Raw genomic sequence first — 23,411 nt, forward strand, 5'->3', positions numbered from 1 at the left:
TATGCTCTAAGCTAATTTTATACAACATCTGGTACTCACATGAACAGTGGTAACTTAGAGAATAACACCATAGTGGAACCTAACACCACACTGGAACCTTTCTCGGACTGCTAAAGTGTGAAAGCCTGTTTTCAAAAGTTTGGATGGCTGGAAAGGTATGGCAAACTGCATGCCCTGTTTTTAAAAGCACAGCCTCTTTCTTTAACTCTAGTCACACGGTAAAATCTTCAGTTGCAGTCTGAAGTAAACCAACAAAAATCTTAAATAGTGGGTGTAACAGTGACAATTCAACAATAGGAACAGGATGGAAGAAAAATCCAGGGGTAGCATTGTGCCAGCTACAAGTAAGCACTGCAAGTGAGAAGCTTCTGTTTATGTGCCAGCCCTCCAAATCCTGGCAACCCTTTGCTCTCCTGATTGCTGTTAACTTTTTCTTCTTTCTCCCCCCTCAGCACACTGGGAGGCTCATAAATCTGTGTGGCTGCACAGAGTGCAGGATCTGACATGTAATATAAAATCCAGCAGCTTGAGCAGAATCCAAAGACTATTCTTTTTTTATTTTTAAAGCAGAGTCAGCCTTGAAACATGAAAGCTAAGAAACTAGTAAAAAATAAATAAATTGGTAGGATGGGCTATAACAGAAATGGGGGGGGGGAGGTCTCTGTAGAGCTGCTGTGGTCAAAGTTCCACTGCATATTCCTCAACCATTCTTTAGGCCACACACACTTTCTTTCATACATTTGTGCCCCAAAATGTTCAACTAGATGCCTGACTTTTTAACCCGAGGAATGGGAGAATAGGGGGAAAGGAATTATAAACCTTGTGTTTTGCAATCTAACTTAAAACTCAGTTGCTGCAAACAAAATGTTTCCTTAGTCTGAAATAGCCATTGATGTGCGTACAAAGGAATCTTACTCCCGTTCAAAATATGTTTAGGATGTAATTCTATGTTCAGCTTATTGGGGAACAAGTCCCATTGAACTCAGCTGGGACCTACCTTAAAGGGGCATCTCTGAATAGGCATGCACAGGATTGTACTGCATGCAAAGCTAAACTAAAACAAGTCCCATAGTATAGAGTTGAGAATGTTTTGATAAAAAGTTATAAAACAACCCAGCATGGGGTGCCTTGTACATTATGCTGTTCTCTGAACAACTTAAAGCTGCCTTTTAAAATCAGCACATACCTTTGAGTTGTGCATGAATAAGCATTAACAATTGTGTGAATACAACATTGTTCCATCTCCTCAAATAACAGAAGACCTTTGGTACAAGGAGGGAATAGCAACACTTGAAGGGAAGGAATTAATAATTGTTAACTTATTCACATTTCACATGGCTCTGTGCAGCATACAAAGAGAACACAATTTTATAGCATGTTTCAATAATTTATAACTCCTTGACAAGGGCTTGAGAAAGGACTGCCATGTAAATACAAATCACAGGCATGGTTTTCTATTAATGGCTTCTTTTTAAAATGGATGTTCCTTCAGGTTTACTATGTAATTTTTAACTTGTTTTGGAAAAAGGTTACAGGTGGCAAGGTCACTGGATCCCTTCATCTTCCAAAATGGTTGCTGGAAGTAGCTAAAGTATTTTGTTTCCAAACATCTAAAACAGTGTATTTATGGAATGTTTATTGTAAGTATATCCACTATTAGATAATATCTTACCCACAGTTATTTAACCCTGTCACAACTCTAAAGAGCAGCTTTATTTAAGAGCCCTAATTCAAATATATGCATAGACATGTGCTGCTTTGCATGCATAGCCCAAGATAATAACTGGCCATCCCCTTGTGTCATTGCAATGTAAACAGAGCAGCATGACTGGGAGTCATTGCAATTGTGCTATGTCTGTATGTTCTTTATTATGTAGCTGTACATTAAATCATGGCTATCCAGGAAGGCAAAACGGCTTAGTGACAGGGATGAAGACTTAACTTAATTGCTTTTAAGGAGAAAAGTGATTGAAATAGACATTTGGCTGGGAGTAAGCACCATTGAACTCCTTAGGGCTTAACATCTGAGTGTATAGGATCACACAGTTAATCCTACCTATATATTTGGCTGAACCTTCACTATTTGCCTTAGGGTCATTTACACAGTGAGCAACTCTTGGTGTGGATCAAGGCCGGCAGGAAATGAAAAGAAAGTTGCTATCTTCTGTTGGGATCTTGAAAAGTCTAAAGCTAACTCAGTCTGTATTCTGCTGATTTGTAACAAGAATATTTAAGGCACAGTACTTTGGTGGCACTGTGGGTTAAACCACAGAGCCTAGGACTTGCCGATCAGAAGGTTGGTGGTTCGAATCCCCGCGAAGGGGTGAGCTCCCGTTGCTCGGTCCCTGCTCCTGCCAACCTAGCAATTTGAAAGCATGTCAAAGTGCAAGTAGATAAATAGGTACCGCTCCGGCGGGAAGGTAAATGGCGTCTCCGTGGGCTGCTCTGGTTTGCCAGAAGCAGCTTTGTCATGCTGGCCGCATGACCCGGAATCTGTACGCCGGCTCCCTTGGCCAATAAAGCGAGATGAACGCCACAACCCCAGAGTCAGTCACGACTGGACCTAATGGTCAGGGGTCCCTTTACCTTTACCTTACTTTCCTATTATAAAGATGAAGCTTATTTGTCCAATATTAGTCTATTAAAAAAATTGTTTGATATCTTTTTTGATACTAAAACTGGAATTCTATACTCACCTGAGAGTTAAGTTCCACTGAGCTAAGGCTTCTGAGTGGACTCGCTGTAAGTTGCCCCTTATTTTCTGAAGTGTCTACTCAAGGCTAGTTGAGCATTATCATGTCGCAACTGCTTTAAAATGCCCAGACTGAGTCCAAACAAATTCCTCCCTTGGGTAGGAAAATGCAACTGATCAATGATAGAAGTACAGGATTTCTGTGCAAAATATCTATAGCTCTAGCAATTTTAATGAATACCACTAGTGATAAAATTTGCCATCACCTACTTAGGCTTTCCTGAAAGGAGCAATTAATGAGGAAAACGACAATTAGCAATTTTTAAACTTCCAAGAATGCGTCTACAGCAGAACTAACAATCCTTCCCCAAAGCAAGAGTTCTAGTTTTTACTCTGCTTGATGAAGATTTTAAAACCTAAAGAGACATAAGTAGAACAGCCTTCCACTTGAGTTTTTCAGCATTCAAATTTTAAAGCTGTTAATTTTAAATCTGCTACATATGCCCCCAACTACGTGATAATACGCAGAGCAGGGTTGCTGTGATATTGAAGCTGTGGGACTTTTCTGGAGGAAATTACCTTGCCCCTTCCCTCTTGATTTTAAATATTTGCCAGGCCAAAGTGTCCACTTTCCAGAGGATTTTTGATTGGCTCTGCTGAGTGCTTTTGGCTTTATTTCTGCTGCTCTGTTTAATGTTGCTTGTTAGTATTCATGGGGCAGAGGTTGTTAGTGTTGCATCCAGGGGCACAATGGTGCCCCTGAAGCCTTTTCCTAGTGCCCACAAAGCCTCTGAATGCTTCCCTGAACTGCCACCTTGATCATGACGAGGTAATGGTAGTTTACTCCCCCCCCCGAAAAGTACATACAGTTGAAGAAGGAAGTTGGAAGAATAGCGCTCTTCTTTCCTGTTTCAGCTCCATGTGCTTTTCTAGGTTCAGGTTAATTCTACCTAGATCCCTTGGAAGTAAGATGTGCATGCACTTCCTTTCTTCGGATTGGGGGGCAGAAGTGACCAGGGTGGTGGTACCCATGGCACTTGCTCAAACATCCAGATGTGCCCACAGACCTAAAACATGTGAAAGGGAGGTTACAAATATTTTAGTATATATTTTGTGTGTGTGTGTGTGTGTCTGTGTCTGTGTGTACACACACACACACACACACACCAGTTTAAGTTGTTTTCAGACTTTATTCTCAGTATTGGTTCTTCTTCACTGAGGCTGTTGTCAAGGAATATGGTATAAATAAATGCTATGCTGCTCATGCTCTAGTGTTTGGAACACCTGTTTTGAAACTTCAGTTAAGACTTGCAGCCTTTCTTCACGCTAAGAATGGGATTTTGTGGCCATGACCTATATTCTTGGTCAGAATCAATGACATCAGCCAAAGCGAGGGTAGAGAATAGGGAGCTTTAAGGATCAGGACCTTTCCCCTTTGTATAACTGCCTTTTAAAATGTTCTTGAAGTCAAAACATTTATGGTTTAATAAAGTGAAATAGATGTGTCTAGGTCTCATTAATTCTGAATTATTTTTGCTCTCAAGTTATTCCCATACAAATCTGAAAGGCAACATACTCAGTGTATATCCTTGAGTGCACAAAAGAAAGCACATCTTTCTTTGTGCTACACTTGTGTGGGGAGGCGAGAGAAAGAGGCCAGACCTTAATGTACCTGAAACACTAGATTATTCTCCACAGTCTTTTTAATGGCTCTCATCCTATGTTCACTTTTAAGTTTATTTGATATTTTTTTCCAAGTAAATGTGTATAATATGGTGTCCCAGCTTTTGTTTTGACTGTGGAAACTTGGTGTTGCTGTGTTTCTTTTTAAGTGGATGAGTAGAGTGTGAAGAAAACTAACATGATTAAAACTGGATTTGAGCACTGACAGAGTTCCTGTAGGTATTAAGGATTAGCAGTAACAGCTGTTGCTCTTCTCATTAGTAGAGAGAGTAAAGAACTTTTTTCCTTAAAGGATGTTTGCCTGGCAGGCTGAAGGAGAAAATTGCTGAGTGTCTGAAGGAACATGTGTCCCAAGGTAAGAAACTGGCAATGTTAATGCAACTAAGGTGTTGAATACTAAGAGGAGATTTTATAGGGCTAAAAGCAAAATTGGGATATGGGGGAAATATCCTATTACACAGGAAAAATAACTTGTATATATTTAACTACTTGCAAAAATGGCTGTAGCAGGGATTATATTGGAAGATGGGAGTGTGTGTGACTCAATTTGTTCAAAACCTGTGCTAATTCAAGGGCTGGGTTTTCAAAAAGGGATTCCTTTATATGGCCTTGTGTTGTCTTCAGTCTGTAAACGGTTTCAGAAATCACTGTGGAGGAAAAGAATTGAGCTAAACATTGGCTCAGAATAAGTAGTTCAATATTTAATAGCATCTGATCAGGCACATTTAAAGGTGGTAGGAAAGTCTATATAAGCTGAACTCTGCATAGACCCATTCTTGTGTATGAGCTTAAGGTGTTTTAAGACACTAATTTAAATGCCAAATGGCTGATATGGTCTGGGAGGATAGAAGAGATGACTATAGAAGCTTATGGGATCAGCTAATGGATAACTCTTTAATGGAGAACTGATTTTGCTGATAGGCAGACACAAATGGAAGGGGAAGGAATAGGTGGCAGGAGGAGATGGATGATGGATCGGCAGTGCAGATGGAAAGGATTTTTCTACTCTTCACCACCCTTCATTCTCTCCAATCTTAACTCACCTTCCAGAAAAGCTGGGCTTTTGTTTTGTTTTGGAAAGTATGAATAATTAAAGGAAACTTTGGAGTCAAGTATGACACGAGGCCTTTAAACTTCACTGACCACATATGGAGTGGTAACACTCTTGGCACTGTACCTCAAGAGAAGTGACCATGAGACCTAGGCCTGACTTGCACAGGACCTTCTGCTGCTTGGACCTTTCCTGCCATAGCTCTATAGTGCTGCTCTACTGTATTCAAGCACATCTGCTTTTAATAATTACATGTATATTTATACTTTTGAAGGATTTATTTCCAAGAACATGAATATATTCAGCATGGGCTTTTAAATATATGAGCACCTCCCTTTTTCCTATTCTTCTTTGGTATATTTCTAAGTCAGTAGGGTTGTGCGTTCCAGCACTGATCAGGAGGAGCACACAGAGGTAAGGTGAAAGTGGGGGAAATCGGAGAACTGATAAAATGTTGGGTTTGAAATGCTAGATTTAAATGGCTATATTAGGCCGGTTTGAATGCTCAACTTTTAAAGATGCCTCTAAAAAGTATTTTAGAAAATAAAATGGCATCAACATGGTGGGCATCATTAAGTACTTGTGTCCCTGTTCACTACGGATGCCATGAGAACCAGCCAATAAGTGATACGAATTTTGTATATGGTCATAGGCTGCTTTGGGAAATATTTGCAAAAGCATCATACAAATTAAATAGGTATGTGTAACACACACAGAGGAAGTTGCTTTATACCAGCTCAGAGCATTTGTTCGGCTAGGTTGATCCATTAAAATGGAAATACCTGGGATCTTCTGAATGAAAAGCATGTGCTCCTACTACTAAACCCTTCCCGACTTATGCTATCTCATCCCACATTGTACTTGCAGTTTCAATGGCTGTGTTGTCTTCCAGCTACTCAGTATTGGGTTTGAATGCTGGGGGAAATGCCAACTGCCCTTCAAGGATGTGTTAGCTGCAGCAGTGTCCTCTGAACTGTGTGTGGAATCCAAGTAGCTGCTATCCATTCCCCGCGTGCTAAACATTGGGAAAGGAACATCGATGTTTCTGATAGTTACCCCACTGCTAGCTCTCATTTTGCAGCATGGCCACAATGTAAGAGAATACATGCTCCGTCTGATTGCCATGAGCCAGAAGCATACTGGCAAATGATTTCAGGTAACCACTTTGCCTGGGTGGTTAACTGCCCCACCACCCCAACAGTTCCAGAATATGTCAAAGCCTGCTTTGTTCTCAACACGTTTTATTTCATGGACTAACCAGGGAAAAGCTCCGGGGAAGATTAAAACCTCCTTTCTCACAGTCCAAAGCTTGTGAAATTGACAGTTTCATCTGAAATTCAAAGGTGTCACTGGTGTAGCTTCATACAAATTGTACTTTAAAAAATTGATTGAAAAGCACTGCAATAACTTCCAACGTCTTTTCCTGACAGGTAGAGGAAGAGATGAAAGTTCAGGCACTTTTTGTTGTGTGGGCATTGACAATCCTGTGCTTAGTTTCATACACCGCAGCATTCTCCCATGGGGCCAGTCTTTCGGCATGTACTGATATGAGGCCCAAACATATCAGAGCTCACCTTCAGAACCCACAGAATAACTATATTACCATCCATACCAATATATCCTTTTTTCCAGGTGACAAGGTTCCAGGTAAGGAGTCACAGCTAATTACGATGTTTTGGGGGAAAGCCAGAGGGATGTATTCAGGAGCGGGAACCTCAGCCTTGGGAGCCACATGTAACCTTTTAGGCCTTTCTATACAGCTCTTGGGACTCTTCCCAGCAACACTCCTTCTCCCCAGGCAACACTCTTCAATGTTGCTGCTTTGCATGAGCCTTTGATGGTTTAGCCTGGCTGGAATGTGTCATTGAAACTGATAATGCTTTTTGCTTGCCTGGATGGTGCATAGAGAATGGTATGTGAGTGTGTGTCACAACTAACCTACTGTACAAAGGTAAAATTCCTTGTTCTGCCCACTTTTGCTTTATGTCCCACCTATCATTGTGGCAGCTGGAAGTTTGCCCACTGGGCAATGCAGCCCTCAGGCTGAAAAAGATTCAAAGCACCAAATCCCTTCTCAGTTGCTCTTTGCTGCTTAAGATGGCCTGCATTTGCCAAAGTCCCAGTTGCTCTCCAAATGCAGGAGGACAAAACTGATTGAATGAACAGAAGAACGAATAACAAGCAGTAAGCAGATGTAACAGCAAGATTAAATTTGAAACACTAATTAAAATAGTCAGGGCAGTTTTGAAGATACTTATGTGGCTCACACAACGAGCACTTTACGGGTATGTTGGGAAGATATATTACTTAAAAGGAAACTTGCTTTATATGTGATAATTAATGTGTGTTGGGTGTAACTGTGTGTAAACAGAAATCGAAATGCAGTTATGCTCATGTATATTACAGAAGGAGTACCTTGCACGTGGCATTGCTTAGAATAAAACACCAGTGTTTTTCATACACAGTTCATGGATCACTGCTAGTTACAGTTGGCTCTCATCGAAGGAGATGACTTAGCCTCCTGCTATGGAAGCTCTAGTGACTCCCTTCTGTTATGGCAAAGAAAACTTCACTTTCACAGACCAGAAATACCCCACCCCTCATCCTTCATGGTACAGTTAACATGTGAAGGGGGGAATGGGACTGTGTTTGCTGGCCCCACTTTGACACTGTCCTAGTTGCTGTTCCTGCCCCCTGGTGTCCACACATTTGCACAACTTCTGGCAGTGGGTTCTGTGCGCATAAAACTGTATGTGCATATACTCTTCAGATCTGGTTGGACTACAACTCCTATCATTCCTGGCTGAGACTGCTAAGAGTTGGAGTACATTAGCATGTGGAGAGCCACAGATTCCCCTCTTTGCTTTATGAGATTTGGATCTCATGGTGATGACACCAGAATGTTGACAGTAATCAGTGGAGGTCAGTTTGGCAAGGCTTATTTTAGGTGTACCTTTCCCCACCCCCCGGGACCCTAATGCTAATATTGGCTGTGCTTAATAAATTACCAAGGGCAACATTTATTTAAAAATATCTAAAATTCCAACAACTTGGCATTGCCAAGCACACTTCCTAACATGGAATGTAGATACAAATTTCACAACGCAAATATTAAAATGCATTTCCAGGGGCTTATGTTATTGTGTAACTTCCACTTTGTCCCCAGTCACCGTCAGGAGCACGCGTGATTTCATGGGCTTTATGCTTCAAGCTCGCAGGGTATCAAACGATCAAATTGCTGGCACTTTTGTTTACATTCCTCCTGGCTCCAAACTGCTGACATGTTTTGAAGATGGCGACACCGTCACCCATTCAGACAAGTCCCTGAAGAGAAACCTGTCGTTTGTGTGGAAAGCACCCGATCAGCCCATTGGAGACATCAGGTTCTTGTAAGAAATTTTGGATTGTTAAGATTGAAGGTCTGGTCTGCTTGATGGTTAACAGATTGGAAATCTACTGGAGGAATCCATGGGTGCTAGCTAGCTGGCTCTTTGCAAAATTGACTGAGGAATGGTAGCATGATATTGATTCTAAGCTCAAAAACGTAATGGTCACTATAAGAGAACTTGAACCAGGTCTGCTCCATTATTGTTCCACCATTCCAATATCCCTTGGGTTCCACGCTGTTTGTAGTCCAGTAGGAATTCCACTTGTAGAAAGTACAACCCATGTCCCTACACAATTACTTTCTGTTTTTCTTTTTCCTTCAGGAAGGCTTTTTTTAAAAAAGTTAAAATTATTTTCTATAAAAGCCTACCCAAAACAATTTATTAACTATTACTTTAAAAAAATCTTTCCTGCAGGAGTGTATGCTGAAAGGGGAAATAAGAGAAAACGTTTTATTTCTTCTCTTTGCACAGGTTTACAGTTTTGCTCCTGAGGATTTAAGTCAGATATTTAAAGTCAGACAGAGTGGCAAAGCATCATTTTTATGCTTTCTCTTTTTAAACCTTTAAACTGTATATAAATGGATTTCCAACATTGATCAGCTCTGCTCTCTCTGGTAAAGTGAAACCTCAACATTTTGGAAGGCGTCCAGCACAGGCAGATTTCATAAGCATCCTAAATGCTAGCAACCGCCCAGCCAAACAGGGCAGTATAGGTTAGGATTCCAGCCTTAGGGCACATTTACTAAACACTGGGCACAAGTCCTTTTAAGTAAACATTTTTAGAATTGAGCAGTACATTTTTTCCTCACACAGCTAGCTCTACCTGCCTAGAGAAACTAAAGCCAACTTTTGAGGGCATTCATAAGGCTGTTGTGGAAAGAGATTATATTTTTCTGTTTCCCAGTGTGACACTTCAGTGCTAAGACAAGCTCCATCTATTAAAATCTGTCTTTAACCAGTATACGTTTCTATTTGACCAGGCCTTTGTCTTTGTCTGATCAACATTTTATATTCTTTTAAAAACTAAACAACTTTGGCTACCCTCCCTCAACAAAAATTCTGGCTACACTTATGACTTGGTCTCTTTTTTTAAAAAATGACATTCAGTTTTCTTCCCCTTCTTGACTATGGCGCTATTCTTGTCAAATGTAAAATTAATTTTTTAAAAGCTGATTAAATTAAAAGTAACTCCCCCCCATGTGTTTTGATTAGCTCTAATTGTGATTTTATTTAAAACCCCGTTCACTGAGGTTTCAGCTGGTTATTTGTTGTCATTTCAAAACAGAAAAGTGTTATGGTCTAATCCTTTAATGTCTTTTACGCTAATTCTTTTTGTAGATTTTAAAAAATTCCCTTTGATTTACCAAATGTTCTGATGATTTATTTATGGTACAGAATGACTAAAGCCTTGCTTCAAACACTTTTTTAAAAACAGTTTATCAGTCGTCCAGTCGTACTTTGTTTATTGGGCAAGGATTGAATCTTCCACTGTGTCTCAACAAACACAAAACAGAACCACAGCTGAAAGTAATGTAGCCCCCAGTGTAATAAAGCCAACACCTCTTCAAAAGTCTACTGATCTAAAAGGAGCATTTGCTGCAGGGAAAGGTATGCTTTTATCCAACATCCCCCCCCCGCCAAAGTGGAACCTTTCTATAGGTCTATGCTATTTCACACTTCTGTTATCTTACATGACTTAGAAGTATAAGGACTTAGCGCAAAGCTTCTATGTTGGATTGAATTATAAACTCATTGTGTGATGCCCTTCATCACACTTCATCAGAACAGACTCATTGAAATCACTGGACTTAAGGGACTTGCATCCATTGATTTCAATGAACCTACTCTTATGTTTTAGTTGTGTACCACCCATTGACGCAGAAGTAAATATCACTGATTTCTATGGCCCTGATGTTCAAGTAAATATCCTTAAGATGATCTCCATTGGATTCAGTTCACATTACATTGTAAAGGGAATGGACTTTAACAGAGCTAGATTGTACATACTAATTCTGAGTCTTAAGCAGCTTTGTTGAGATCACTTGCTCTTGGATCTCACTTGCAATGAAATGCATGAGCGCCTTATTGCTTGGAGGCCTCACAAGATCTCACTGAGAACTCTCAAAGTAATTCACAATCTCTGTGGATGACATCCATACAAGTTCTCTTTGAGGTTTTTTGGTAGAAGTGGAAAAGAAGAAGGGTGTGTAATTGTTGCTTCTCCCCTCTGCTCCTTTGTAAAACTAAATTTGCTCTTTTATCCAAGAGTCTAACTCCTTGTCCAGCTGACACACACAAACTTACTCCATCATTCCTCTTTCCCATCTCCTGTTTCTCTTCTATTTCTTTCTTCTAACTTCCTTATCTTCCTGCTTATCTGATTGAAAACAGAATATACGTACTAGCCAAAAGATGACACTTGTTTTTCCAAAGCTGTAAGGTTTTCTTCTAACTTTTATTATAAGCTTTCTTTTATATTACTTATTGTCATTGGGAATAGAAAGTCTTAATAAACACTGCATACATTGCATGAAAAGGTCCTGTTTTCAATACCCAGCTTCTCCATATAGATCTGGGAAAGACTCCTGTCTGAAATCCTGGAGAGCTGCTGCCACTTGGTGTATAAAGTTAGACAGTACTGAGTGAGGTGGACCACTGAGGTGGCAGTAAGAGACAGTGTGCTGTGTTCCCAGAATGTAATGCGGGCTAATGAATGTGAAAGTATTTGCCTTACTGATTGTCATGATTTGAATGTCATGATCATGCCCTTCTTGTGAGGTTCTCCAGAGGCACCATTCTGGCTACTATTGGAAACAGAAGCATCTAACAGATTAGATGTGTCTAATCCAATACTCCAGTTATGTCATCTTGACAAACAATAAATATATACATAAGAGAAGCATGTTCAATATTTTAAGAAATGTCTGCTAACAGTGTTATATTTTTTAATCTTTTGCTTTGTGCTTAACCCCAGAAAGTTCCACTCCTGACACCATCTTAACTCAGTTTGCAAAATTAACACATACTAGTCTGACTCGGCTTGCAGCCACATTGATTTTGGATCCATCTTACAGTGGACGACAAGTCTCTGAGCCTCCTGACAATGGAAATGCTCTGTCTGAATCCCTTGCAGACTTGGTCACTTCACATGCCATCAGTCGCAGTAGAGAAAGACAAGCTAATGGAAGTGGCACAGTTGGTGATCTCACACTGGAGCCATCACTTCAGTTCCAGGATCTCGGCTTCATAGCACAACATCATTCCTCCAGCCACAGCATGTACAACAGGTACTGTGTGAGCATTACATGTCATGCTGCACATAACACTTATTGCACTAATATTTATGAATTTTGGATTTGCCAAAACACGACAGAGTCTTAAAAGATTATGAGTGCTGCATCTCTCTCTCTCTGTTACACGTTTGTATTTCATTTTAAGTGTGTAAATAATTGCAGAATAACAGCAGCAGAGCTTTCAAACACTGCCAGGCGTAGGCATTCTGGAGGACTAAGACCAGCTAAATGCAAAATGGGTGCCATTTGAAAGTTACCTGGAATGATAGCTGTCCGGTAGCAAAATAAGATGCTCATGGAGAGAGACAGTCTCTGGAGAGATGGTCTCTGCAGCTTGTATCTAGTGCTGTCATTGTGTGTGCAGAATTGACTTCCACTTGTGCAAAGGGAATTTTCCTTTCCCCCGTTTCCTTCTGTCCCCTATGTATCCTCCAAATCTCTCTTGGGGGGCCTCTCTGGAGCCGATTCTGGAGGTCGTGCAGGGAGCTGCAGTGGAGAGGAGGGGAAGTGGAAGTCCCAGTGCTCAGAGTGTTGGGCACAAGCCCATTCTTTGTCTTTGGTTTTCAGCTCCAGAGCTCACCTGAGCGTATGATTTCAAATGACCTTCACATAGTGCCTAGCTTACATGAAACAGATCTGATTCTGTGGCACATATGGGCTGTGGCTCAGTGGTAGAGTAGCTAGCTTGCAGCATCTCCATGTAAGTCTGCAAAGGACCTCTGCCTAAAACCCCGGAGATGTGCTACCTGTCCATGTAGACAGTGCTGAGCTAGACAAGCCAGTGGTCTGGCTCTGTGTAAGCAGCCTCCTATGTGGGATTCATATCTGTGACATACCATACAATTAAAGCATCCCCCCAACCCCAGTCCTGAGTAAGCTTTGGGAGGAATTTCCCTATGACAGTTAGGAACATGTGTGCAGAATACCAGCTGAATGAAATGTAATTAATTTACCCTTTGCTCCCCAACATTTCAGGAGAGAAAATACTTCAAGCTTTCCCATATCACAGCTTTGCTCTACATGTAAAAAAGGCATGGAGGTAAGCACTGAAAGGATGGCATTTGATTTGTTTTCAAGAAAGATCTTTGGTAGTACATTGTTACTGTTCTGCTTCAGCATTGTGTCTTTCTGACAGAAGCCTAATACAATAAAAGTGAGATGTATTTGTTTAAACTGGTACCACACTCTAATCTCAAAGAGGTGTGCAAATAAGTAAGAGCCATTGCAGTGACTCAACACATAGCTAAATCCTACTAATGATAAAATTTAGAGTCTCTCCTCAGACACAAATTCAAATGCTCCTGAGACCATTTTCCTGCTGCTTTGTAAGGCCTGCAGTCAGAGAGTCACTGAATGCAATGAGAACTTGTCTCATTATTTAATCTGCATTGAAATCGTAAGAGTATAACAATGTGGGACTGAAAACAAATCTGTAACTGTATTCCCACCCCCAACCATGTATATGGAGAACAAATTGTCCTTGAAGGCTTGAACTCAAAAGTATAATGGACACACTTCTGCTTTGTTTGCTTTGTGATGGGAAAGTCATAGGCTTGGTCCCATACTCACACAAGGCTGAACAGACCTTGTAGGGAATGTGTTGTTTGTTTGCAGAACATTTGGTTTAACAGAGGGCGGCCTGCTGGTAATGGGGCAGAAGCCTTTTGCATGTAGAAACTCTGGTTTTTACTTGAGTGAGGAAGAATTCTTTGTGACTTGAAAACTTGCCCCCAGTCTACAAATACAGAGGATCCAACAAAAGCTTGATTTTAGCCTTCCGGAATCCTGTCTGGAATGTCTGGCACACGTAGACTGCATCTGAGGTCATTTCATGTCTCTTGATAAGCACAGATTGCCAAAACTGATGTGCTTAATTAGTTGTGACCTAGTTAGCTTTAAGATTCGTCGGATTCTGAAGCAAATAATTCTCTCCCCACTATTACTGGCTTCAGACACAGGCATGGTGTGTAGACCACAGAGAAAACAGGCCGAGCAAAGAAGTGCATTTGGGGAGTTTCTCTCCCCTTAAAGTGTCTGAATTTAGTGAAAATCTGAAGTACATTCAGAAAGACTAAATGAGCACAGTGCTGCAGTACTCATGGTGGCAGGTCCTGGAAAGAAGGCAAAATAGTCAATGTCTGATTTTCCAGTCAGTGGATTTTGATGTAGATCTCGTATATACTGAGGCATTAGTGCTGTTCTCGCTTACTCCAGTTAGAGGGCAGTAGACTCTCTGAAATCTTAAATAAGTTAAAGTAAACTCTTGAAAGAGAGTCCCACTGGGTTTGTGGTACCTTTTTATGCAGACATTCAAAGCTATTGTGTTCTAAGTGTTCATTCTGATGCCAATTATTCCTGGAGTTGTATAGACAGGAGACAGCTGGCTGTAAACAGCTCTGCTGAAAGAGGATAGACATGTCTTACAATTAACCCTTGGGCCATAGATACAGCATACGGATATGCTCTTTCAACTACTACGATTCTCAGTGGTAGTAGCTTTCCTAGTCCTGCTACTCAATGTTTTCTTTTGCTCATGATATTAGGCACTGAGCAGAACACGGAAGTGATACAGATTCTGCTCAGAGGAGTTATAGTTCATAGGGAAGAGACAAGGCAGCAGTGTCAAGGAGAGGGTAGTAATTGCTGCATGAATAGTAGGGATAAGACAGAGACTGTCAGAAGGCATAAAAGAACAGGCAAATGCTTACTTCATAGAATAGGATAGGCTGAGAGATGGTGACTGGCCCAAAGGTCACCCAATGAACTTCATTACTTAGTGAGAATTGGAATATGCATTTCCATAGTTTTGCCCTTCTCTACCATATTGGCTCTTGCATTTCCATTTTCCATAACTGGCAGTGGCCAAGAAGTGAAGTCTAATCTAGATGAATAATAAAAATAAAAATAAATAAATAATTGTACTGCGCCCATCTAACTGGGTTGCCCCAGCCACTGGAGGAGGATTTCCAACAAATATAAAAGCATAATAATACATTAAATCCTTCCCTATACAAGGTTGCCTCCAGATGTCTTCTAAATGTTGTACAGTGGTGCCCCGCAAGACGAACGCCTCGCAAGACGGAAAACCCGCAAGACGAAAGGGTTTTCCGTTTTGGAGGCGCTTCGCAAAACGAATTTCCCTATGGTCTTCCTTCGCAAGACGAAAGCCCATAGGGAAATCTCCGGGACAGCGGGGAAGCACAGCGCGTCTTCCCCACTGTCCTCGGACCTCCTCCGAAGGCTGGCGGTGGGAGGAGGGCTCTCCGCCCCACCGCCAGGCTTCAGAGCAGCCTTCTGAAGGCTGGCGGTGGGGCAGAGAGCCCTCCTCCCGCTGCCAGCCTTCGGGGCAGCCTTCCGAAGGCTGGCGGTGGGGCGGAGAGAGCTTCTCCCCGCGCCAGCCTTCGGATGCCTGTCCTGAAGACTTGCGGTGGGAGGAGGGTTTTCCTTCCCACCGCCAACATTCAGAATGCTGTTCTGAATGTTGGCGGTGGGGAGGAAAAACCCTCCTCCCACCACAAGCCCCGGGAACAGAGGAGAAGCGCTGCGCCCCTTCCCCTCTGTTCCCGTACCTGTCCTGAAGGCTTGCGGTGGGGAGAAAAGCCCTTCTCCGCACCGCCAGCCTGGCAAGTGGTTTCCATAGGAACGCATTAATTGATTTTCAATGCATTCCTATGGGAAACCGTGCTTCGCAAGATGAAAAACTCGCAAGAAGAAAAAACTTGCGGAACGAATTAATTTCGTCTTGCGAGGCACCACTGTATAGTTCTTTATCTCCTTGACATCTGATAGAAGCATTTGATTGTGCAACAGGCTAACTTTATTCTCCTCTGTCTATAAAACCTATCAGACATTTTTTGAGCGAGCACAGACCAGTGGGGTAAACAAAATAGTTCTGTAACATTCCTTTACCCAAACACCAAGCCCCTCACCAAAGCATATAACGGCATCACAGTAAGAAAACAACATGCTCATCTCTGAAGGTCACACAGCATAAACCTGCTCCTACCTCTGCAAGCTAAGAAGCCTTTCTAAAATGAGAATTCTGAATGCTAATCAATGGTTACCTATCTTCTTCCTCATCCCTTCCCATTGGTCTGATTCAATACTGTTCTAGGATCATTTTAAGAGCTCTTAAGAAGTGGTGTGCTATTATGATGAGAAAATTATGATGAGTTATCTGTGAGAATTGTGACGATTCTAGTAGGCTAACGATGATAGTTTTGATCTAACTGAACAACTAAAAGGTGACTGTATATCTCAGCCAAGACAATGGCTGTCACATCCCATGTGCACTTCATCTCTTTGTTTTTAAGGGGGTATCTACAAGACCTAACCCAGGCCTTAGCAAGTCTGTGCTACCTGTTACAGCTTCACCGCTGGTCCACTTCCGGGATCCTCTACGCCTTCCAGGCATGGGAACAATATCAGAGCATTTAGGTAGTGAAGAGGACACGAGTGTCTATCAAACTTTATCAGGAGCTTCAAGGAAGATGGCAGAGAAACAAGCAGCGACGTGGGAAGTTTCAGCAAACTTCCTGCCCCAGGCTGAACTTACATCACATGAGCAGGAGGGAAAGGGCAGAAAGGATATCCCTGAGAACACACTCCTGAAGGTAACAAGAGCCACACCCAAAGCTACTGTTTCTGGAGGAGGAGGAGGAAAGTCACGCAAGGAGTCCCAGCTTGTAGTAGCTCAGCTGGGTGTTCTCCTTGGATGCTCTGCTGTCCTCAGCATGGTGCTGGCTGTTGGTCTACGCTGCATCCATTCCCAGTATTGTCACAAGCGAACGGAAGTGTCCTTTAGTGAGCCAGAAAATAATGCCATGGCACTTCAGGAGAATGGGGAGATGATGCATTTCAGAAAAATACGAGAGAACAGCTTTGTTCTAGTACAGGCAGAATACAACTGGATCAGCCCATCAGGCAGTGGGAAAAAAGCTGTTCTCTAGGATGTCTACTAGCTCATGGTGGTTGTTCTTCCTGTTAGATGTCAGATAGCTTCATCTGTAGGCCTGCAGTAGAAAATAATAGCACAGGAAGTGGAGCAGTTGCATATAACCATCTAAGCAAACCTGTTTTGTGTACACATGATTTTGTTGCAATGCAGATGTATCTAGCTACTTTGCAGATATTATGCAGATGTTCTTACTTTCAGATATGAAAATATAAAGTTATGTTTTGTTCAAAGTGTAACTCTTAATGCAATTAATATTGCATACCTGCTCATTAAATTGGACTATTGTTGCTATTATGTTTCCTTTGTTGCCTTAAGGTAGTGCCAGAAATAGAAATCATTCCTCTGCCACTGAGTGTCACCTCCTAGTTCGTCTCTGCAGAAAAAGTTTCTGCTCTTGCGGTTCTTCTTTTCAAGTAAATAGAAGCCCTTTGCCCTCTTCTCACTTAGGTTGCAATGCCTTTGGTTTGGTGTGAGATTTCTCAAATCAGTCAAATGTTTGCCACTTGAGCTAACTTTCCTGTTTAGAAAAACAAAACAGAGCAACACTGGCAGTTAAGAAAATTGATCCATGGGATGCAAACACTGACTGGCTGCATTGTGAATTGATCTCCAGGAAGGAAACAAAGACACAGTAAATGCCACCTTTTGGCAGAGGAACATGGCTGCTCATCAGGTGTAAATGGAGAGAAAGCTTCTTCTATCCATTTGCACCTTGATATGCTGGTTTGTTTAATCCTCACGGCTGGCAGTTGCTTTGTTTTCTACTTTGGGTCAGTTCAGCTATTGGAACAATTGGAACAAAGACCTCAGGTCAACTCAGGAAACCCAATGGATGGCCCTATTACAACTTTTACAGCCTTTTAGCACTTTGACTGGAAAAACTTTCTTCAGATTCAGGTTGCGCTGGATTAAAGAAGGCCTGGGCAATGGTTCGTCTGAGACCAAGTAGAAATTCAGAGTTAATTGGCAAAGGCTATTTACTACTCTGAGTGCAAATCCTTCTCTAAGCATACCCAGAAGGTATGCTTTGGGGAATCCCAAAGTATGTAGAAATTTAAAAAATATCATTATTAAGTGGAGGGGACCCCAGGGAAGGCATGCTCAATAACCATGCAATGCTGGCTGACTGTGGAAGTAGGTGGGGCAAGAGAAGAGAAGACCAGGGAATCAGGAAATTTAATGGAGTATCCTGGGAATGGGAATGGCTGGCTGGCCCTGAAGAGAAGCACTCTAAACTGCAACATTGTTGCAACTCTCACTTTAAAATCACATATCTTTTTAAAAGAATTTGCTTAACCTGAAATAGATTTAAATAGTCATCAAGACCATTAAGTTGTCATAGAATGGGATGCACTGGGCATGCCTCTTCTTACTCCCAGAGCTTGCTATGTATTTATTAGAAACATTTATATCCCACCTTTCATCCTCAATATGAAACACTCTGCTAAAAGATTTTTGAAAAGGCTTCAAAACTCAAAATATATGCAAAATAAAGTACAAGGCAGCAGCTAATAACAGGGAAATAGTGAGGGAAAATAAAGGTGATGACCAGGAAGAAACAAGCAACTAAAACATCTCTCAATCCCCTTTGGCAACAGGCCATACAGGGTGTGTGGCCACATCTTCCCTGAATTATTTTCAGCTGCACAATTATGTGTTTCAGATGAAGGGATTCAGGTTAAGGATGGAAATGAACGAGTGCACTGAAAAAGGTTGAGAAAGTATGATGAATTACTCATTCATTTTCATTAGAAGCAAATACTGCAAAACCTTTCACTGGAAAATAATGCAGGCTATCACAGAAATCATGGTAAGAAAATATGTGCAGCTGAAGTAAGTAAAAAGCTATTACAGAAACAGAGAAGACTGAAAAATGAATGTTCTTCCTAGAAAGATAATCTGGATCTGTCAACTAAGTCATAGGAAAAGTGATTAATCTAGTCATATATTAAGTGTCTTTTTTGTTAAAGAATTGGGATGTTTTCAATTGAGCATCCTTTCTCCAGCTTCATTGAACAAAATAAAAACTTTGTGCAATGCACAATAGTTGGGCTGCTTAATTTTAAAAGCTGCCTCTGTTCAGTACATTGTTAATGCAATCCCTAATTAACTGAGAAAATGGGTCAACAAGCTGGTAAATATTTAAAGAACTATCAGATTTCATTTAAAAAGTTTGCTATGATGGCTTAGCAGTTTATGAATAAATTACAAATTCTTAAGTCCTCCCGCACTATTTCTGTCTGTCTATGTTTAATAATACTAGATTGTTATAGCTTAGGATGTTTTTTAAACACACACACACACACACACACACACACACCCTTGCCCAGTCCTATCTTCTGTAGAGAAAGTTAAATGTGCAACTTGAAGTGCACATAGATTAATTGATGGTATCGTAGTTTGTCTCTACTTGTCGTGGACAGCCATATTTTAGTAACCTGGCTGCCTCCCAGGACCATTTGGCGAGGTGAGTTTAGTAAACATGGAGCAAGATGGCAGTGCGAGGTTACACAAGTGATAAAATTTGCTCCCAGTCAACATATATATTTTTAACCCATTAACTGAGCATTTTTTGTTCCCTGTTTTGTGTGAACTAAAAATAGATCAAATATGGGTTAAAGTTCAACCCCCAGATCATGGCACTGTCTGAAGGTGCCTGATGCAGCAACCTTGTTGAAGCTGAGCTGCTCAGGGTCTGATTCTGATCAGTGCCTGAAAACCCTATGGAGACCTCTTTAAGAGCCCCATGGCAGAAAGGCAGGATTATAAGCGTTTATTTATTTTAATGAACTTAATTCAGTGGGTATGGGTAACCTTGACATCACAACCTCTAGTCCTCAGCTCTATGCCTCTAGGAAGAGAGCAAGATTGTATCTCACAGTGTTCCAAGGGTGAAGAAGACCAGTCATGGAGCACTTTGTAAATTAGTATTAGTAGTGAAGTTACTTACATACCTAAAAACAATTCTTGGTACCGTTTCTTTATCACGCAGTAGCATGAACAAGCAGTGCAAACCAAGGTGTGATTATCCAAGGAAGGGTGGTATGGCTCTCCACAGTTCACGATGAGCTCTATAGGACAAAGACAATGGACTGCAGGCAGCAACATAGTTAAGAAGTGCAAAACCTTTTGTGCATCCCTTCCTATACTAGTGTCACGGGAACTGGACAGGAGCTGCATGGGGCTGCATGCCACTGGTGGGTGTGAATTTGGCCACCTCACACTCATCCCGCTCACACATGCACACAGCCGAGCTCCTCAAATGATCTGAGCAAATTGGTCGAGGAAAGGGATCATCACCCCCTCTCTGCTCATCACATGGTTGAGATGATGAATGGGAAGAGGCTGATTCACATCATCAGCCCAACTCTGCCCACACCAAAGCTGTGTCTGTGTTGGTGCTACTGTCACCAAAAGTATTAGGGCTGAGGGTCAGAAAAAAATTGCACGGGGGCCAGATTAGCCACTCCTGCCTGATATTGTGCCCTTTTCCTTTCTCCCATATAAATATCTGCCGTTGCTGCATATGGGAAGAATGACAATGTGGAGCTTGTGGATAATGTAGTTGCGAGGCAAACTGGGTCTTCTGCCTGGACCCTGTTTTCAGGGACACCACAGAGCACATGGAAATATGTTACCCTAGATTGTGTAGGCACTTCCATCACCCAATCGCTGTGGATCATAATGAGGTTACAATTGGTATTTCATTAGGAAAGAATACCAAGCCATGAGCCTTGTAAGTCAAGTGAACTGTAAGGAGTAATGAAACACAAAGCCAAAAGTGAGCTCTGGAATAGAGGAGTGATAATTAAAATTAGCAATACTGATCAAATATAGCAATAGCAAATCAGTCACTGTATTAGCTAATTAAAGCACACATTACCTTTTTAGTACCAAATGACACTGTCACACCTATGACCTTCACTGCCATTAGCATGAGTGCCTAATATTAACATACTGAGTGCTGGCCAAAAGCTTGACTACATGAACTGAGCTTATTTTGACAGGGCATGAGCCCAGTGCCAATGTTAGAGCTTGGCAGAGGATGATGTTCGAGTTATTCTTGGCAGCTACTGAGTAGCAAGTAATTTATACTTCTAATGAATGATTCTAGAAGTAATGAAACCTCAACCATGCAAGACCCAAGTTCCAAGAAGCAGCTACTCAGATCCTGGGCACCTTACAATGTATTCTGGTGGTCTCAAAATATCTATTGCTAAGAATAGCTTGAGGTGGCAGGGGACGACAATAACACTTTTATTTTGGACAAATGCAGTCTTTTGTGTGCACTCTGGTGTAGCTCTGTCGCAAATGAGAAGGCTGTGCTTTGCTGAGGGTATAGTGGTATTGCTAGGCATGAAAATATAGTTACAGAATTTATTAAATACAATGGCTTCTTTCCCACCCACCAGATTACTGCCTGAAAATAGGATTTTATTACTAGATTTACTAGTATTAAGAAAAACACCACTACCACTGCTCTGATATATTCACTCACTCACTCACTCACTCACATGACTTAGTATTGACCCAAACTGGGGAAGAGGTGATATTCCAAATTTTTATAGAATCATAGAATTGTAGAGTTGGAAGGGACCTTGGGGGTTCTATAGTCCAACCCCTACAATATTGCCCACAGCTGTCTCTGGGTGGGCTCAAACCACAAACCTGGTTAACAGTTGTTTTTGTGAAACATGATACTCTTATCAGCAACTGAGGTATGCAGTCCCACTTTCAGAGTGAAAACAGGAAGAGTTGCCCTAACTCTGATTTTACTTCAGTGTGCTGTCACACAGTCAAATCAATTGGTTTTGTGGTGCCATGGCATCATAATGCTGCCTATATGATCCCTGAGTGGCTGGAAGACATAATCAGAAAGTGGAGGAAACTCGCCCTCTGTTTTAAAATTTGCACCAAAAGTAAGAATGGTTGTGAATGGGTAAAATAGCATGGCACACCAAAAAAATCCTTGCCCACAAAAAAATTGGCTCAGCCCTAATGCAACAACTCCTTCCCAATGGAGATAAAGATCTACAAAGGAAGCAAATCAAACCTATACAAAAGCTGAAATGCTCATAAGCAAGAGAGCAGAGGATGAGAAATCAGAGCAAAATAGGTATGGAGAAATCAAGACTTTGTAAGACAAGGCACTTGTTGGAAGGAGGAATTGGTTTAGGTCTGGGAGAAAAACATGCATATGTAAAGCATAAAAAGGTAAAGGGACCCCTGACCGTTAGGTCCAGTCGCAGACGACTCTGGGGTTGCGGTGCTCACCTCGCTCTATAGGCCGAGGGAGCCGGCGTTTGTCCACAGACAGATTCTGGGTCATTTGGCCAGCATGACTAAGCCGCTTCTGACGAACCAAAGCGAGAAAGAAAAACTACTGAAGAAATACTAGACAGGACAAGAAGACAGATGGGGGTGGGGGAAGAGTACAACTATTGCTTTTGTTTTTGGCAGCCATGAAGTGTTCATCTTTTTTCATTCATCATGATGATATCTACAAGAACATGACTCTAATGCATGTTCAATCTTAGTAGTGGTGATAATTGCCCGCACAAGCTCTGTCACTAGATGGCTGCAGGAGCCTCAGCTCTTGACTTGAAAGTGGTGCTTTAAGATGCCTCAGAAAGGGAGCCCATTTACATCCATTCTGGCATCAACCTCATAGCTTGGCAGTCGGGGCTGGAATTTCTCCATGGCCCAAGGCAGCTTTCACAGTGCAATGTCCCGCTTTTACTTCCCTTATCCTCTGCTCACTCTGTTTACACAGCTTAACCGCACGATGCTTTGGTAGGCCAACTGAATTTATGGCTAGATCACTTACTGTATGTAGATCAGCTGACTTCCTGAATGAGTCACATGATATTCCTGCAGTGCAGCAGTGTCATGGCAACTGTGATGCGCTGTTGGCAAATCCCAGTTTGGGCTTCCTGCATTTGTGGCAGCTCTTGAAACAGAATAGCTCACTAGTTCATCATCATGACCAGATTGGAGTTTCTGCTTCTGCTTATTGGGATGGCTTCTTCCTCTGCTTATATTGCTGACTTATTTTTTCTAGTTTATAATCTCATTTCCTTGAGTTGCTCGGAAAGTATGTAACATGCAGAGTGCCATTACAGTATGTCCCTATCCTCTCCATCTGCTGTTTTTAATGGAACTTGATGATTATGATGATGATTTTGCTGTAGAGCTTAAAAACTAGTCAGAAAACAGGCTCCCAAGGTAGTGATCAACTAACAACTAATATGGTAGCAAGGAGGAGGACTTCTACTCCTCAGGTTAAGGTCAAAGATCCCAGATGGCCTCTCTGACTCCTGGAATTGCACTATCCATTACAGCTCTG

General features: G+C 41.6%; 1 protein-coding gene and 1 long non-coding RNA gene across 7 annotated transcripts; one reads left to right on the forward strand and one right to left on the reverse strand.

Annotated features, from left to right (window-relative positions):
• The first annotated feature begins 38 nt into the window (after nt 1–38).
• REELD1 (reeler domain containing 1) lies at nt 39–17,356 on the forward strand. 5 transcript variants are annotated; one of them, XM_083520051.1, is made up of 8 exons: nt 39–155; nt 4,668–4,730; nt 6,857–7,073; nt 8,593–8,815; nt 10,251–10,423; nt 11,790–12,102; nt 13,084–13,147; nt 16,422–17,356. In XM_083520051.1, exons 2-8 carry the CDS (start codon nt 4,719–4,721, stop codon nt 17,055–17,057), a joined length of 1,638 nt encoding a protein of 545 aa, XP_083376177.1. In that variant the 5' UTR covers nt 39–155; nt 4,668–4,718; the 3' UTR covers nt 17,058–17,356. The 5 variants fall into 5 exon arrangements, with proteins under 5 accessions (XP_083376177.1, XP_083376176.1, XP_083376175.1 ...); XM_083520050.1 differs by having other exon boundaries at nt 142–1,640; nt 4,637–4,730; XM_083520049.1 differs by having other exon boundaries at nt 142–1,640.
• LOC310714671 lies at nt 16,974–23,411 on the reverse strand. 2 transcript variants are annotated; one of them, XR_014529950.1, is made up of 4 exons: nt 21,734–23,411; nt 20,020–20,136; nt 17,328–17,582; nt 16,974–17,120 (listed from the first exon to the last, which is right to left on the reverse strand). It is a non-coding gene; the product is annotated as an uncharacterized lncRNA (long non-coding RNA). The 2 variants fall into 2 exon arrangements; XR_014529951.1 differs by having other exon boundaries at nt 20,020–23,411.

Source organism: Podarcis liolepis (genome assembly GCF_965112155.1).
Source record: "Podarcis liolepis genome assembly, chromosome: 9".
Taxonomy (NCBI): Eukaryota; Metazoa; Chordata; class Lepidosauria; order Squamata; family Lacertidae; genus Podarcis; species Podarcis liolepis.

Excerpts from the sequence above, each read along its gene's own strand:
- REELD1 (XM_083520051.1), top strand. Across the intron at positions 10,424-11,789 it reads AGCATTTGCTGCAGGGAAAG|AAAGTTCCACTCCTGACACC; the intron begins GTATGCTTTTAT and ends GCTTAACCCCAG. Across the intron at positions 12,103-13,083 it reads AGCCACAGCATGTACAACAG|GAGAGAAAATACTTCAAGCT; the intron begins GTACTGTGTGAG and ends CCAACATTTCAG.